The sequence below is a fragment of the Erithacus rubecula genome (assembly GCF_903797595.1).
Source record: "Erithacus rubecula genome assembly, chromosome: 2".
Taxonomy (NCBI): domain Eukaryota; kingdom Metazoa; phylum Chordata; class Aves; order Passeriformes; family Muscicapidae; genus Erithacus; species Erithacus rubecula.
In genome coordinates this window covers 81,061,952-81,077,508 of record NC_136685.1, presented here as the reverse complement: position 1 = coordinate 81,077,508, position 15,557 = coordinate 81,061,952, and the positions used below count along the sequence as shown (strand labels likewise).

Below are 15,557 nucleotides of genomic sequence, written 5' to 3'. Positions count from 1 at the left end.
GAAAAGATGTTTTTCTGTGCAGTAAATTGTTATTGCAATACACTGCACATGGTTTATCAGGCAGTGTCATCACTGGCTCTCTTCAGATAAGAAACTTGTGTTCTAGATACACACTGATTATTTGCTAATTAAGGAAGACATATAAAGTGTGTTTGTGAAAATGTAAAGTGGTGTGCGAATTTTAATTGCCTTGACATTACTGGCAATTCTTCATTGTTTTCTTATAGCTCTTTCATTCCAGATAATCCTAAACTGTTTATTTTAAGTGTATAGGGGCAATATGAAATAAAATCCTAGTTTGCTGAGCAATGTACAAACATAATTTTACAACCTGTTTATCACTTAGTTCCTAGTTACCAACCAGGAGTGAAAATCACTGTTCCAAGCCTTATGCAGATGGGTGAGCAACAGAGAGCTCCAGCTTTGAGGAGCTAACAGGAGAGCACACAGTGAGGATGAGCAGGAGGGAAGTTAAGTAACAGTGCATCCAGTGACCATTACTCAAAGGAACACATGAGTTTGATTTTGTTGACCCATCTAACCCCAGGCCATTGTTCTGCCATTGTATACAGTCTGACTGCTCACCAGGAACAAGATTGAGAGCAGGCCATCCTTAAGAGCCACTAGGAAAAATGCAAAGAGGGCAATATCTGGCCTTTTATTATCATTAGGGTGGTGAACTTTACATGCCAGAATTACTGGATTTGATGTCACATTAAAGGACACTCTCAATGACAAGACTTGTAGAAAATGGCAGCAGATGCAATGGTAAGATAGGTTGCAGGTGATATGCTTTCAATACAATGGAGAAAAGTAGCTGGGTTCAGCTGGGGACAAAAACATCTATGTCCAGGCAAAAATTATGTTACTTCTAGATTCTAGAAGTGAGAATGCACACAAAGAGGGAACTTTGTTATGGTAGTAGTTCTTGGAGCTGAGACCCTTTCTGACCGTTTGGAGCTGGGGGCACCTAGGCACATTTAGTGTGAAGCACTTCTAGTGCAGATGTGCCTCAGCTTTACTGAATATTGTGAGTGTGTGTATATGTATATATGTATATAATTCTGGTCCAACTGTCCTCCAAACTCTCTCCTTTTCCTGCATCATTTTCAATGATTACAGGCACTCAGCTGCTGTGCTTGCCAGCATCCCTTTAATCGGAGGATTGGCTGTAGGGCCGAGCTTGGAACAGCACTTTTTGTGTGTTACCCTATTACCATGACATTCCTTTCATGTTACACTTCCTTTTTTTGATAGAAATCTTGTGTAACATACATATCTCTTTAGTATAGATGTTTCCTATATTTATTATAGGGTTCTATTGGTTTTATATTGTAGGTATATAATGCTATTTAAGCACAGTTGCTTTGATAAATGAGGAAATGAAAGCTGAACTAATTTTTTTTTCCTAGAAAGATTAGTGAAAAGGGCCTAATGCTAAAGGGCAGGTTATAAACTAAATGGCTGCAGGTGGGTCCAGATACTGTTATCTCCAGAGTCAACAGCTAGAGGAACACAGAGTTTGAGTCGATGTTTACAAGAGCAATGAGATCCCACATGACTGAAAGATCCTCATCAATACCTTGGCTTGGACTGACATTGAACCAGCAGAGAATTGTGACAGCTGTCAGGAAATAAAACCCTGCAAACACATTTTACTAAAATAATCTTGTGCTCAAATGATGCAACAGGAAGGGGATGAGCATCAACGATCACCTGCCAGAGGTGAGGGTCTTTAAGGAACAGCAAAGGCTCTTGGTATTGTGGAGCTGTAATATCTATATAGAACCCAATCTGGTCAAATTAACTTGTCACAGATGTAGTAGGGTTGATCCCCTGTAATTGTTCTTTCCAATTTCATGCCTATCAAAAATGTACTACTAGTTGGCTTAAGTTACAGCCAATTCATCATTCTCCAGACCTTTTGATTGAAAGAGCTGAGAGTGTCTTACCAGGAATGTGCATTCTGTGCTGATAATACCATCTTCTAGTGTACATTTGACAGAAGATGTTGAAGATAAATCATTGCTCTATAAGGCAGTAGGCTGGCACTGTATCATTAGACTTCATTGAAGGTGATGAGAAGACCTACTGATGATGTCCTTCTGGTTTTGACTCAGCCCTAGGTCTTCTGGTAGTGTCTAGTACCTGTGTTGAAAAAAGAGAAAGGCAAGGGGAAAAGCACAGCAGCCTATTATATCATACCTAAAGAGATACATTCCTTTGATATTATCAAATTCCCAATTACAGCTGGTCAGGCTTGGTGGGAAGTAACAAGGGAGTGAGTGTAGCCAGCTGGCATTGAGTGGTGAGTGTCTCAATAACCTGTCCTACCACTAGGTTTCAAACCCACACTAGCAGTGAGTAGCTAAAGATGGGGATACCTCCTGAAAGGAGAAATGGTAATTCTTGTCAGCTGTTTGAAGATGTGGGTTATTCTTATATGTACTTCTTCGTACTTTATCTTTTTTAATACAATTAAAAGCTAAACAACTAGGGAAAGAAATCTGAGTTTTACAAAGATAATACAATGCAACCTGTGTTATACAGGCAGCTTCTTTCAACTTCTTTTAACAGGTCCTGCTTATTTCTGTTTCAGCCCAGCTGTCAAGTAGCTGTTCTCATTGGGGTTTGGAAAATGACTGGAATTCAGCAACACTTCATCTCATGAATCATGCCACAGGTTCTTCTTTGATATAAAAGCTTAATTTTTCAGAAAAAATACTAGTGGCTTAGGGTAGCAGCATTACTGCTACATCTTTTGCCCCTTTCCTGTTGGTGAGTCTAGATGAATTCTAGAAACTGTAGTGCAGACCCAGCTGCAAAGTAAAAGTGCTTTTGCTCTCAGGGCTCCTTTGGTATTGAGGAACTAGTGCAAATTACATTAGCAAACATTGCTAATATATGGGGATATGGGGGAGCCGTTGCTTGGTCAGCTCTCAGAGGGTTTTTTTTTTTTTTTGGTTGTTGTTTTTATTTTGGTTTGGTTTTTTGTGCCAGCTCTTCTTTCAGGCAAAATTCATGTAAGTTTCCTCTTCTGACAAAGACAAGGGATCAGAGCTCATGGGTGGCAAAGGTGTGGTTAATAATCTATTTCTCAATTATTTCAAAGTGAATTGACATTTGTCCTTGTAGTCTGACACCAAGGTTAATGTTAACCATTTTCTTCTGATTTACAGCTCGTATTCTGTGAGGCATAAATGAATGTTTATATGCCAACATTACACAGAATTTCCAATGCACAAAGTTTGTGAGTTGTTTTCTCATTAATCTAAATTGTAGCTGGGTGCCTTTTGAACACCACCATTTTTTCCTTTATATGTTGCGAAGGTGAGGAAAGGTGTCTGAAATGAGGCAAGTCTTTTTAGGAGAACATATATGCCCTGGAAAAATTGATTTTTGTACATAAATATGTAAACTTCAACTAAACTTGGAAACAAAGTTTCTTACACCAGCCCATTTTTGCCTTCCTTAACACACTTAGGAAAGACTGCTTTTGCCTTCAAAGGTATCTCAAGATTACCATGACCTCTGGCCCGAATGCCACAGTTCAGAGGCAGGGGAAAACAGCAGTGACAGGAGTCACAGTTTATAAAAAGGCCATTTGTATGAGACTTTCCCTGATGGTTTCCTCCAGGAAAAAAAAAAAAAAAGAAAAAGAAAAAGCCATGAATTCATATGGATATCTTTGGTAGGATCATAATCTTTTGGGGATTTGCTTTTTGGCATATTTGCTTAACTTGCTCATTTTGGGGAGGGCAGGCAGATTAGAATCAGTCTGTTTAATCATTTATATAAAGCTTATTTTTTCCTATAAAAATAATGGAGGGAAAGAGAAGCACAGTGTTCTGAAGAAAGCAATTGCAAAGAACATAGTCCCTCAGTTTACATATACACATTCATTCATTCTCTACTGCTGATCTTAAATTCCTTTTTTGAAAGCTGTATCTTAGTCACATGCTGTTGTGACTCAGTGCAGAGATGTTGGTGTCAAAGAGGTCAGATTAAATAATGGTCATTCCTTTTGTAGCTCTTGGTGGTCAGAAGCCGTGCTGCAGCCACGGACTGCTGGTGGAGGGGCCCACATGTGATGGTAACAGTGGAAGGGAGGAAGTGTGTAAGCTGGGAGTTGCTCAGAGCTGATAACACAGCGAACATGGCCCATGAGACATGAGGGTATGGCTGAAGGATAGAGTGGTTCTGCAGAAAATAGGAAAGAATAAACCTGGATTTTGTGCGGAAGATGCAATACTCAAATGTCAAGTGGGAGCCAAACTGTAGTTATTTGGGCTAGCTTTTGGTGGTTTGGTTTTTTGTTTTGAAGTTGTTGTTGTTTTAGCTAAACAGTATGAACAGATCTTTTGAGTAATTTGAAGTGTATGGTTTAATTTTTGCTGGTATGACTGTCATAACTACTTTGGGTTTATTACTGCAAAACTATGTAGAGTGATAGAATGGCTGTATCGGTGAATCACTCATTATCAGTCATCTGTGGAAGTGCAGCCCCAGAGCTGTCAAGGGTTAAAATTCAGGTTGTAGGAGTGATTTAATTTTTTTTAGCTCCCTTTTTTTTCCCCCCCTACTTAAATAAGGAAACTGACAATGTTGTTTGGATGTTGCTGCAGAAAGAACGAGCAACGGGTGATAAATGACAAGTAAAGAAAGGAGTATTGCCATCCTAAAATAAGTGTTATAAGGGAATCAACAGAAATCCACAGCTTCCTCACAGGGTTCACACTTAGTCTGAATTCAATGAGGGAATTCCTTGCAGAAGTATTCACAAAGCAGCTTTTGTACTGGGATGTAATCTAACATAGAGCTTGCATTTGCAAGCATTAGTTTATGACATTCCTAACTGAAACTTCAGAGTTTATACTTGAGAAAGGTGGAGCTGAAATTCCAATTTGACTGAGGCATGTTTTTATCACAAAGGTAACAGGACAGGCATCTACATTTTGAGTAGACCTGTTTTGTGTGGGCATCATGCTGGTGTTCCAAGCACCAGCCTTAGCAATATTAAGTAGCACTATGCAAAGCCTACTTGTGTAGCTTTTAACTACTTATGTAGTTAAAAACCAGGGCAGCCTACTTGATGAGAAAATGCACTGTCCTACAAATGAAGTTTCACTGGTCTTTGAAGATATAAGTATTTAAAATCTCAGTTTATAAATCCTCTAGGAGTTAATTTTATATATTGTTTAAAATTATGTAAGTATTGTCAGCTAAAAGTGTAGTAGTCACTGTGAACTGTAAATTATCACTTTAGAGAGGGGGAAATAAGTGCAGAGAAGTGAAATGGTGGTTTCATGTTGAACAGCCTGTCTGTCTGTAGAAACCAAAGAACCACTGCGTTCTGGTTTTTTCCAATTATTTTAACTACCCACCTGTTTCCTTTCTGCTTTTTGAGTTGCACATGACCTTTAAAGTTCCCAAAATGTCAAACCCAAACTCTAAGTTCAGTATTTTTGGGGTTTGAGCAGTTGGTGGTATTGACTGGAGTCTTAGATCAGGCAGATCTTTTGAACACTGGATTAGGATGCTATTTCTCCTAGTACCTTTTAATGCATTAGCTTTTGAGGCAGACACTGTACAAATCACTAGCCTAATTGAGAGAAAAAGGAAAATCCCTAGGATTTCATCTCAAAGTAATCATAAAATAAAACAAAGTTTCTAGTTCTCAAAAAGGCTGGCTAAGGAAACTAAGCACTTACGATGTAACATGTGATTCATTTTTGTTTTAGTACCTCTTGAACCCACAGGCTAAAATATACTTCAAATTTATTTGAAAATCAGTAGCAGAGACATATCAACACCTCTTCAGTGGAAAAAGCAGGGAGAATTTAGCTGTTCTGCTAGAGTGTTTATTAGCTGGGTTTTTTCCTGTACTCTCTAAAATTATAAACCATTTTTAATTTTTCTATGAAAAAGAGCAATAGCCAAAAGCAAAAGTCTAAAGGAATATAGTAAGTTAAGGAGAATATTCAGTGATATCTCCCTGAATGCTCGGTCAGCCTTCAGGAGTTTGCAATCCAATGACTTCCTGTGCCAGAAGTAATTTCTGTGCATTAAAAGCCATCTATGGATTTCTCTCATGAATTTGCCCCCTGGGCACATCTGCAGGAAGGTAAGCTCCATTAGTTCTACTGTTCTCAGGAGAGTCAATCTTTCATTTTCTGTCATCATTGTTACTATGTCAAAGGTTGTTTCTAGATAGTATAATAAAACATTTTTTACTTTAGGAAAACAAAAGCCAATATCCTTATCTGTAACCACTATGACTCTTCCCTTTTAAGTGTGGCATCAGTAGTTCTTCCTAACAGTAATGAACTTGACTTTTTTTTTCTTGTTCATTTATTCAAGTGGCTTTGATTTGCATGAATATTCAGTGGTCCCCATTGGGCTGGCTTCAACAGGTGGGTGGGCCCAATGGTTTGATGTTTTCTGGGTGTTTGATAACAAGATATAACAAAGAAGTGCTTAGAGACTTATTGCTGAAGGGGCTTTGGAGACCTCAGCAAGCCTGCCAAGTGCTCAGTACCTGGAACAGAAAGCAGCTGTATGCTCAGTGCTCACTCTTTGCCGATGAGCATCATCAGTGAGTGATGGTTTTGTGGCACTTCCTTCCCACTGACAGCAGTGCAGGTCACCCTGCCATTCAGGGCAAATGCTGTGGCCTGTCTGCAGAGCCTCAAGACACATCCTGGCAGCTGCATCACTTCTTGGGGAAAGTTAACAGTGACCCTGGGATGCTGACTTATAGCAAGTCACTGCAAAGCTGGTATGGGTGCTCACAACTGCTCAGCCTCTTGATTCTAAACCAGACAAAACAGAAGTGGTGCAAAGATGTGAAATTAAACATTTAATGACTTGGTTACTGCTGCTTGCTTCTCACATGATGTCTTTTGCAGGTTGATTCCTGTTTCTGCCTCAAGGTTTTTCCATTTCTTAGGGCCAATTGTGCCACAAGTCCTTGCAGTCCTCTTTGGTTCTTAAGTGTTTCTGGCTTTAAAAACTTGATGTTGAGTGTAATATTGTCAACTACTGAGCTTGTATCACCAGGACATCAGGCAGGAGAATGGACAACAAACATGCTGCATGTTTGAATTTTTCAAGTATCCCTGATCCAGCTGATAACAAATTTTCCAAGAACTGGACTGTTGCTGTTCCTGCAGGTTTAAGACTAAGAACTACAGAGATCACAGTTTACAGAAGGAAATTTTGAGGAAAATATCAAGCTTTTTATTTCAAATTTAACTAATAATTTTGGAGAGGAAAACACTGGTCATCTGTATAATTTTCCAGTTTGCCATTTGACTTACATTGGGAGTTATTTTATGTTTGTGCACAGTGATTCCTGTCTAGGCCATAGTCTGCAGAGTTTCTTAGAGTACTTAAACTGAAGGTCAAGTGTTGTCAGGCTGCACCCCATGCCACTTGACAAACCCCAATGCAGACACCAGACCTGGAAGAAGAACCGTGAATGGGGAAATTACATGCAACTGTTTAAGATAAATCCTTCTGGAGGTTTCTTGAAGCAATCTTTATTTTTTTTTTGGGGGGGAGTGTAGTTGCATGGAGAAGGGAAGCAGGGTTTGGGTCTTTTATGTCACTAATGCTATATACAAAATCATTTTTTGAGATGACCCGTTCATGTTACAGTGACAATTCACAGAAGGAATCAAAATGCAATACGTGTGTTCCTTAGCACTTCTCAGAGCACAGGCTCTCTGCTCTCTCATAATTTAAAATTTAATAGATTATAATGTGACCCTGAGGGCTTTAAGTTGCCTTCAGTTATGAGTAAATCAAGATATTTCTGAGAATGCACTATCAAACTGTGTTTATTGCTTAGAAAAATGTGTTGACCTCTGAACTGCTCCTTGGTCTTAGTGTGAGAATTAGTAGCTCTAGAGAAGAGATAATGATCCTTGTAGTTAAGCTGCTGCTTGGGACCCTGGAAGCAGTTTTTAATTCACAGCCTTGTGTAATATTATATAAATAATAGAAATTACGTAGAGCATGTTATATCACTAAGATGAGACAAAGCTTCCTTACTTTGCAGGTTTGATGTGCCAGTTTGTTTGGGGGGGGTTTATAAACTCTTTTTTGTAAAACCGAAAACTGATCAAAATCTGAGTGTGGTTCCTTTTATTATCAGTGCTGGAAGCCTTATCAATAATCTTTTTTGTTAGGATAGGGATCATGTTATTTAGTGTCTGAATGTCTTTTTCAGAGATGATGATTTTTATGCATTCTTGGTTACACTTTGCATTGAAGGATAATCAGCTGTCGAGTGTGAAATGTTTAGTGTCCATGCTGTGAATAATGTTGTTTTGGACAGAACTGCCATTAATTTTTGGCACGGGGAGCTATAGGCAGGTGTGGGTGCTGTTAAGCCATCTGATATCTTATTTTGGCATAACTGTACACTTTGGCTAGTGTCTTCTAAGCCTTTCCCAGGAGGATTGAACAGAATCAGGCATAATGCTAATCTGATGTGTCCATTCACATTTGTAGTCCCAGTCTCCAATCTCTTCTCTATATAAGCCACCATGTGCATTTGCAACTTTCTTTTATTGCTGTAGATTCCCTTTTCTTAGAAGCAGTATGTTGGCTTTTGGCTTTTCTGACCTTGCAGCTCTTTGGTCTCTAGGGCACAAGATGCCCTCTACTAAAAGGGAAACAGCAGAATCAGAAGTGATTTCAATTTGGGATTCTATCAGTCAGAAGTGGAAGTGCCAGTCATATGAACTTGCCTTAAAGGAGTTTGTGGGATCTCATGTTACTGTCTCTTTGCAGGGTATCATCCAAGCCTACAAGAGTGGCATAACCCTCCAGGGAAACACCACTAGCCTGGGCAGGTGGGACTACAGTGGGTCTTTCTTCTTCTCCATCTCTGCAATAACAACCATCGGTAAGAGTTCCCTACTTATGGGGCCACATCATAGGTGGGAAAAGAGTGGGAATGAGGACCTGTACTCAGATGCTCCCCAACACTCTGTGGTCCCCTGGAGCTTGCAATAGGCAAGTAGGGGAGCACCCATGAACCCAGCCCTGGAAGTTCTTTGTCAGTGCCAGTGCAGTAATGAGCTCTAACTGATCAGACACGGGGCTGATTAGCTCAGGACATATTGCTACTAAGTCATATGGCTTCTGGGGCCTGAACTTCATAGTGCTGCACTGCCTGGACTTTCCCAAGTCTTGTGCACTGTGAGAGGTCTGAGGTGAATTGTGCATTGAAATGGGCTTTTCCTATCACAAGGACAGGAATGATTTTGGAAAATTCTTAATACTGGCTATTGCATCTTCAGAGACTATATTTATGAATTATTCCTCCTTTTTACTAGCTGTATTAGATGAGGACCTGCTTGTTCAACTGAAAGTGAAATAGCTGGATAACCATCCCAATTCAGTTTACTCGGGTTTCAGCAAAGCCATGAAGAAATGACAGAAATAAGTAGGGAGAGAGAAAATGAAAAAAATAAAATATTCTAGGTACAGAGCTAGTTAAGACAGATGATGATAATTATTGCCAGTTTGTGTCCCCTGTCCCCAAAACCATTAATAATTTGCCCTGATGTCCTTTTCTTATGGTGTGACCCAGTATTAAAAAAACCATGGAGGGGAGAGTATGTAAAGAGACAGTTAAGTATCAAAAATCCCTCATGAGTGTCTTGATTTGTCTGCTCTTTTCCATCTTAAGTATATTTTAAATCAAGATTTTTCTTTTTGTACCCAAATGGAGCCTTCTTCTGATTTCTGATTGTTTTTGAAGATGCATTGTCTCCAGAACACTAAACCGCCAAGCATGAGCACAAAGCAAGAGTTTGTGGGTTTTCTATGGGCATGGAGGCGGGTGGGTGGTGGTGTGTCATCTTCCTGTGCATCTTTCTGCCCTGCTCTTTTGCACATGCACTGCTCCTGTCGGGAATTCACTTTCGGCGAGTTGCACTGCCAGGCAAGGATTGCACCAGATGATGGCAGTGGAGGCTCATCAGACAGGGTTACACAGGCTGTGGGCTTCCAGCAGAGCCCGGTCAGCTCCTTCCAGCCTGTGGCTGCTCAGAGCGGCTTTGCTTGCCTCAGTAGTGAATTCTGATGGGTTTCTAAGCCATCAGAATGACTTCCACCACGGCCAACTTAAATTAATGATATTCAGGAAGAATCAAATTTATCATATTAAAGTATAAGGGATGTTGTGATTTTGGCAGAGGTCTGGACTAAGTGTTCGTGCTCCTCTGCTAAGAGTAGTGCTAAACTACTCTTCCCACCCCCTGCCCCCACTCCCCTCTTTTTTTTTTTTAATTAAACTCCTAGCCCTGATTGCTATAGAGGAGGAGAACAGGACAGGGCATGACACAACTGTGTTGATAACAGAGATAATTGAAAGTTGAAAAGAACCAGCTCTAACAGATATTTATCTCATAATTTTAAAGCTGATGCTATGAGTCTAGAGACTTGTTTTTTATTTTCCAGCTGAGGATTTGAGAATGCCATACAAGCCACTTCTATGCAGAAAACTTCAGATGACTGGACCCTACGTTGTGCTTTTTTGAGTTAAATTGTTAGTTGCATACTGATTAGTGTCATAACACTGTTGATAAGAATATGTTGTAGAAGAGAAAACTAAAAATAGTTCCACAGAGCCTCACCCTGACTCTGTCATCATAATCTCTATGCAAATTATTGAGACAGTGAGGGGCTCAGCATCACTGAGGATACCATGGCTTGACTGGGAAGGAAAACTGATGATGTCAAGTAAAGAGACAAGCTCCTTTCCAAAGAACTTTATTAAGTTCAAAGGGATGAGTCACAATAGGAAACTTCACGTATAAGGTATGGCAATGAGCTAAATGACAATTGAGAAGGCTTCTTGAGGATTTGTAGAGGCTTTAGTGTTCTTAGGAAGGGTTTATCTCGGGCTGTGATTATGGAATCAATGAAAGCAGATCCAGCTGCACAAGATTTGCCTTTAGGAGTTAAACTCCAAGGCATTCTGGCAAATGAGTTCAGGAAGGGTAGAGTTAAGATGATAATGCAGAAGAAAGATTCTCAGGAATTTAAGGGTACCATACAAAAATTTTGAGGAATATGGATGGTCTCTATTCCATGTTTTCCAGCTGCTGTGAGTCCTTTGGCCTGTTTGTCTCTTCCACATTTTTTCTTTGCAATGAATGCTATCCATGCCAAATAACATCTTTGACTCTTGGCCTGGTGTTCTCAAACAGCACTGCCAAAACCACTATCACTTTTACCTTCATCACTTTCCTTTGGGATGCTCTTTCTGTTCTGCCAGCTTCTGTATTCTACTTTAGGTGCTTTAACCCCCCTCAGAAGGCTAGGTCCATTTCTCAAGTCCTTACCAGAGCATTTTCTCACTGGGATACAGGAAGGGATGTTAATTGCTTTCCCCATTAACACTAACTGAGGGGCATTAGCTTCTTTCCCCACTGACAAGGTTTAAATCCCCATGTCTCCTGTTGTAGCATCTTCTGCACTGTATCCTTCTTCCATTTAAATGAGAGCCTCATCTCTTTTCACTACTAGTCATTAAAAGCTACCTGTGAACTTTACTTAAAAACAAAGTGAATTCTAACCTGCAGGCTGGAGGTAGTTGGTGCCTCAATCACAAATGTTTAAAGAACAGATATGTGTGAGCTAAAATCTCTTGTTTAAAGAAGTGCCCCAAGGCCTATGTAGTTTTTTGGCCAATCTCATAATTTGAATGAAACTGCATTTATAACTTTTGGGATGGGCAGCCTTGGCCACCTACTGATTCCTAGTCCTCAGGTTAGGCTTCTGTGCTTTCCTTGTTGCTGTCTTTGACAAATTGTAGATTTGACATATTGGCAGATTTTAGATGTTTTCTCATTTCTTGTGGATTTTTCTTTTCTTCAGTGCCTTGAAAGGTCATCTTTAGAGTTCCTGTAGAGCTGTAGTACTAAACATGATTAAAGAAAGAGAAGCTAACTTGCTGCTGGTTTTATCTCTCAGACTTCTTTATCCCTTGCCGACACAGAGTCTCTCCTTTCTGTGTTTGCTCTCCTCCTACTTAGTTTGGACTAACAGGGCAGAGGTCAAAGCAAGTTCAGAGCGGAGCACAAGATCAAAGTTCCTAAAGTCAAACGACCACAGGGTGGTGTAATTTCAGAGAAGGTGCTAGGGAAGGGCTCTTTCTGTAGTCAGTGATGAGGCTGACTCTTCTGTGCAAGCCTAAGAGTAGAAGGAGTATTGTCCTTTCCATCCTGAACATCCCACTTAATCTTGGGTGGATGGATGCCATTGCCTAGTGCTGTATTGCCATTTTCTGGTGGCACAGCTGCCAGAATTCAGTTGTGTGAATTTCAAGGGCCCTTTTTTAAATATAAAATGGGGCAAGTAAACCATCTCATGGTAAAGAAGGGAAATATCTTCCTGTTCTTTCCTTCTCTGATTAGCGCAGTATGTAACTCCTAAAAGCAATACCCCAGAGGACTGGGAGATAACAGAGGCATGGATCAGGCTGTTCAGTGAGTGATGGTATTAACCACACTGTTATAGACATTCAGTAGTTGCCATAGAAGATTGCAGTGCAGGGAATAAAACAGTAGCAAGTTCAGGGCTGTGAAATCCTGGTAGGGTAAAGGTTTGGGCCAGCAAGAGTTTTGTGAAGACTCTGAGCCTCTGCAGTGCTGCCCAGTGTCTGGTGGAGCTCCTGCAAAATGGTCAGGTTCCTGCCCATTGCTGGCTAACAATCTATTGAATTCAGTTGAACTAGCTTGATGTCTCAGAGTTAAAATGCAGAATCACAGCTTGGGACCACTTTCATATCTGAATCCTCTGTGAACCTCAGGAAACCCCCGTGTAGGGGAGTTCTCTGCCGAAAAGCTGCCACTGTTGATGATCTTTTCCCTGCCCTGTGACAACTGGTAAAGCTTCTCTGCAGGCTTGGCCAAGTAGGATGTGGCACAGTGGTCCATGGGAGGTCACCGGTGAGTTTGGGGACAGCCACTCACAGCAGCATCCTCTGAGCCATCTCCTGAGCACTGGAAAGGTGGTCTGCTTTCCTGACTGCTGCCTTCTTACCCAGCTGAGACTAAGCCCACTGTACAGCTCTCAGTGTATGCACAGCATGACTAAAGACTGCACTACTCATCTGGAGCATTTTTTTTTTCACTCACTGAAGGAATGTGCAACCAAATTTTATTACCATCTGGAACTCCAGAGGGCTAAAACTGTTAATAACTTTCCTGGTTCAATCTGCCAGGGTCCCAGTGAGCTTTGCCATCTAAGACACAGTTCCTGAGATTCTGCTGCCACTAGCTTAAAATCAAATTCTTCAAATTGAGAAGCCAATGTAAGCAGTGTGGCTGCTTGGGCTTGTGTCCTGTTTCTGCCCTAAATGTACAGGCTCCATGCCTGTAGCATCCTCCCTGGGTGGATGAATTGGGAATAACTGTGACTCCCCATGTCAAGTGTCCTTAACTGTGTCCAGCTGATAAGTGTTCTTGGACTTAGGGCAGACTTGGTGGGTATAATGTGAAATCTCACAAGAAGGTTGAGAAGCCAAGCATGTTAATATATTTGATATAGTCAATGGAGACATTTGAAGTATGTGGGAGGATAGGAACCTCTGACTTGCTGATCCTCAGGTGAGTGTAGGTGGTACTAAATGACCTTTGAAAATCTTAATGCTTGTAAGATCATAGGATAATTCAGGCTTCCTGCTACCTCAGGAGGTCTCCAATGCAACTGTCTGCTTAAAGCAGTCAGCTATGAGCTCAAAGCAGGCTAATGAACCCTCTGTCAGGGTCACCTTTCAGCTAAGCTGGGACTATCCTCATGTTTTTAGGACCCAGACAAACATTACCACGAGGCTCTGAGTAGGTGTATTTCTGATTTTTCCCCTTTGAATTATTCAAAGATGTCTTTTCCATCTAGAGTGAATTTACATATTTTATTTTTTTCTCAACAAAACATTTGAAGTTTTCATGAATACAACCTTTCACTTCTCCTGAATTGAAACATCCAGATAACTTGTAAGGAACACAGGAGAAAGAAAAGTGGAGATTGCCTGGAAAGTGTTAAAGGAGGAGCTAGTGGTGGGAGGAGCTGGATGGCTTAAGGACTTAATTTCCTCTTGTGCCTGGAAAAATAGCAATGTGACTCGCTGAACATCACCCCAACTTCCAAGCAGAGAGATTTTTAAGTTTTGGGTATTTAAATGTGTAATAAAAAATAAAGTAGTTCTGTGCAGTAACTCAGTGAACTACACAGTGGAGACCTGGCCCTCAAGCTTATATGAATTACTGATTTTCAAAGCAAAATACTGTCAACAAGTGTAATCTGTAAATTTGGGATTAGACCATGTCTGTAGGAAGTGACAGCTTGTATGCCTTCAGGTAGGAGAAAAAAATTAAATAAAGCAAGAAGAATTGCTTGTCTAACCAGTAGCTCTATCGGTGGTTTTAGCACTTAAACACAATTTTGGGGAGATTTGGTTTTATGCTAACTCGGGGTTTTTTTCTGCATTTCTGGAGATGAAATTTTTTTGTAAATTTTCAGCTGTTTTTCAGCCTATGATAGACACTTTTTGTTCTAAGCACTTTTTGATGAAAATACTTTTATGTCTGGGCAATGAGAACAAACCTCTCATTGTGGGTAGCAGGAAGTTGCAGCTGCCTCAGTTAACAGAGGGCATTGCAAGTAATGTCTTGTAAATGAAAAGATCTTTTAGTAAGAAGTCTCATCTCCTTAACAATCTACAGAGCTTCTGAATCCCTTATGGGCAGGAATGTAATGAGAAAGCAGGGAAAAAATCCTGAATTACTTAATAAATATAACAGAAGCACATGAGTTAAAGTACATGGTTATGTGTGTTTAGAAATAAAACCACTCTTGTTTTGTTTCCTCCAAAGAAGCTTAACTTCCATTACACCTGATTCGAAACAAGAGGAGCTATACATGCATTTAATCCAGCTGCTTCAGTGGAAGCACTTACACTTTGATGTTTCTGCAGATTTTAGTGATAATTTCTCGGTGTCTCTCTCTCAGACATGTACCAGGAGATATCCCAGCAGCCAGCTTGTGAGGGATGTGACACAACTGCCAGTGTAGTTTTAGTTTCTGAATCTGGTTCAGATCTTCTGATATATAGCTCACAATGGTTTAAGACACCAATTAGTACTGAAGAGGGAAAGTCTTATTTTCCCATTTCTGCTTGATTTTTCTAACAGTTGAGGTTTATATATACAATTAGGTTGGCATCTCTTTGTCTAGTGCAAAGACAAGTGGATGTAACCAGACAGGAGTAAATTTCTGGCCATTTTGCATAATCTAAAGTCTGCAATGCTATTTGATTATACTTTGTATACTGTATAAATAGCTGGTGGGACATTGCTTTTTGGCATGTGTATGGATAGCAACTGTGTACCAAGTCTTCAAAAATTGTCTTGTGATGCTGAGTCCAAGGGAAAAGGGAGCCAGAGAAATGCAAAGCAGATCTGTTATTTGGAGGGCTGGGTTTACTGTGCACATTAGACCTTCCTCTATCACTCAATTTGCCATTCTAAAATAAA

At 40.3% G+C, this 15,557-nt stretch overlaps 1 protein-coding gene across 3 annotated transcripts in view; it reads left to right on the top strand.

Annotated features, from left to right (window-relative positions):
* The window catches only part of KCNK17 (potassium two pore domain channel subfamily K member 17), a 39,001-nt gene that overhangs the window by 16,146 nt on the left and 7,298 nt on the right, over positions 1 to 15,557 (top strand). For 2 of the 3 annotated variants that reach the window (XR_013777029.1, XR_013777030.1), the window contains one exon: positions 8,800 to 8,902. Coding sequence is in view for 1 of the 3 variants with exons in the window: in XM_079329380.1 (XP_079185506.1) it covers positions 8,800 to 8,914 (115 nt within the window). In the remaining 2 variants the exon portion in view is untranslated. Of the gene's footprint in view, positions 1 to 8,799; positions 8,915 to 15,557 lie in introns of those variants that run through there. The other variant, XM_079329380.1, reaches the window with a different exon arrangement.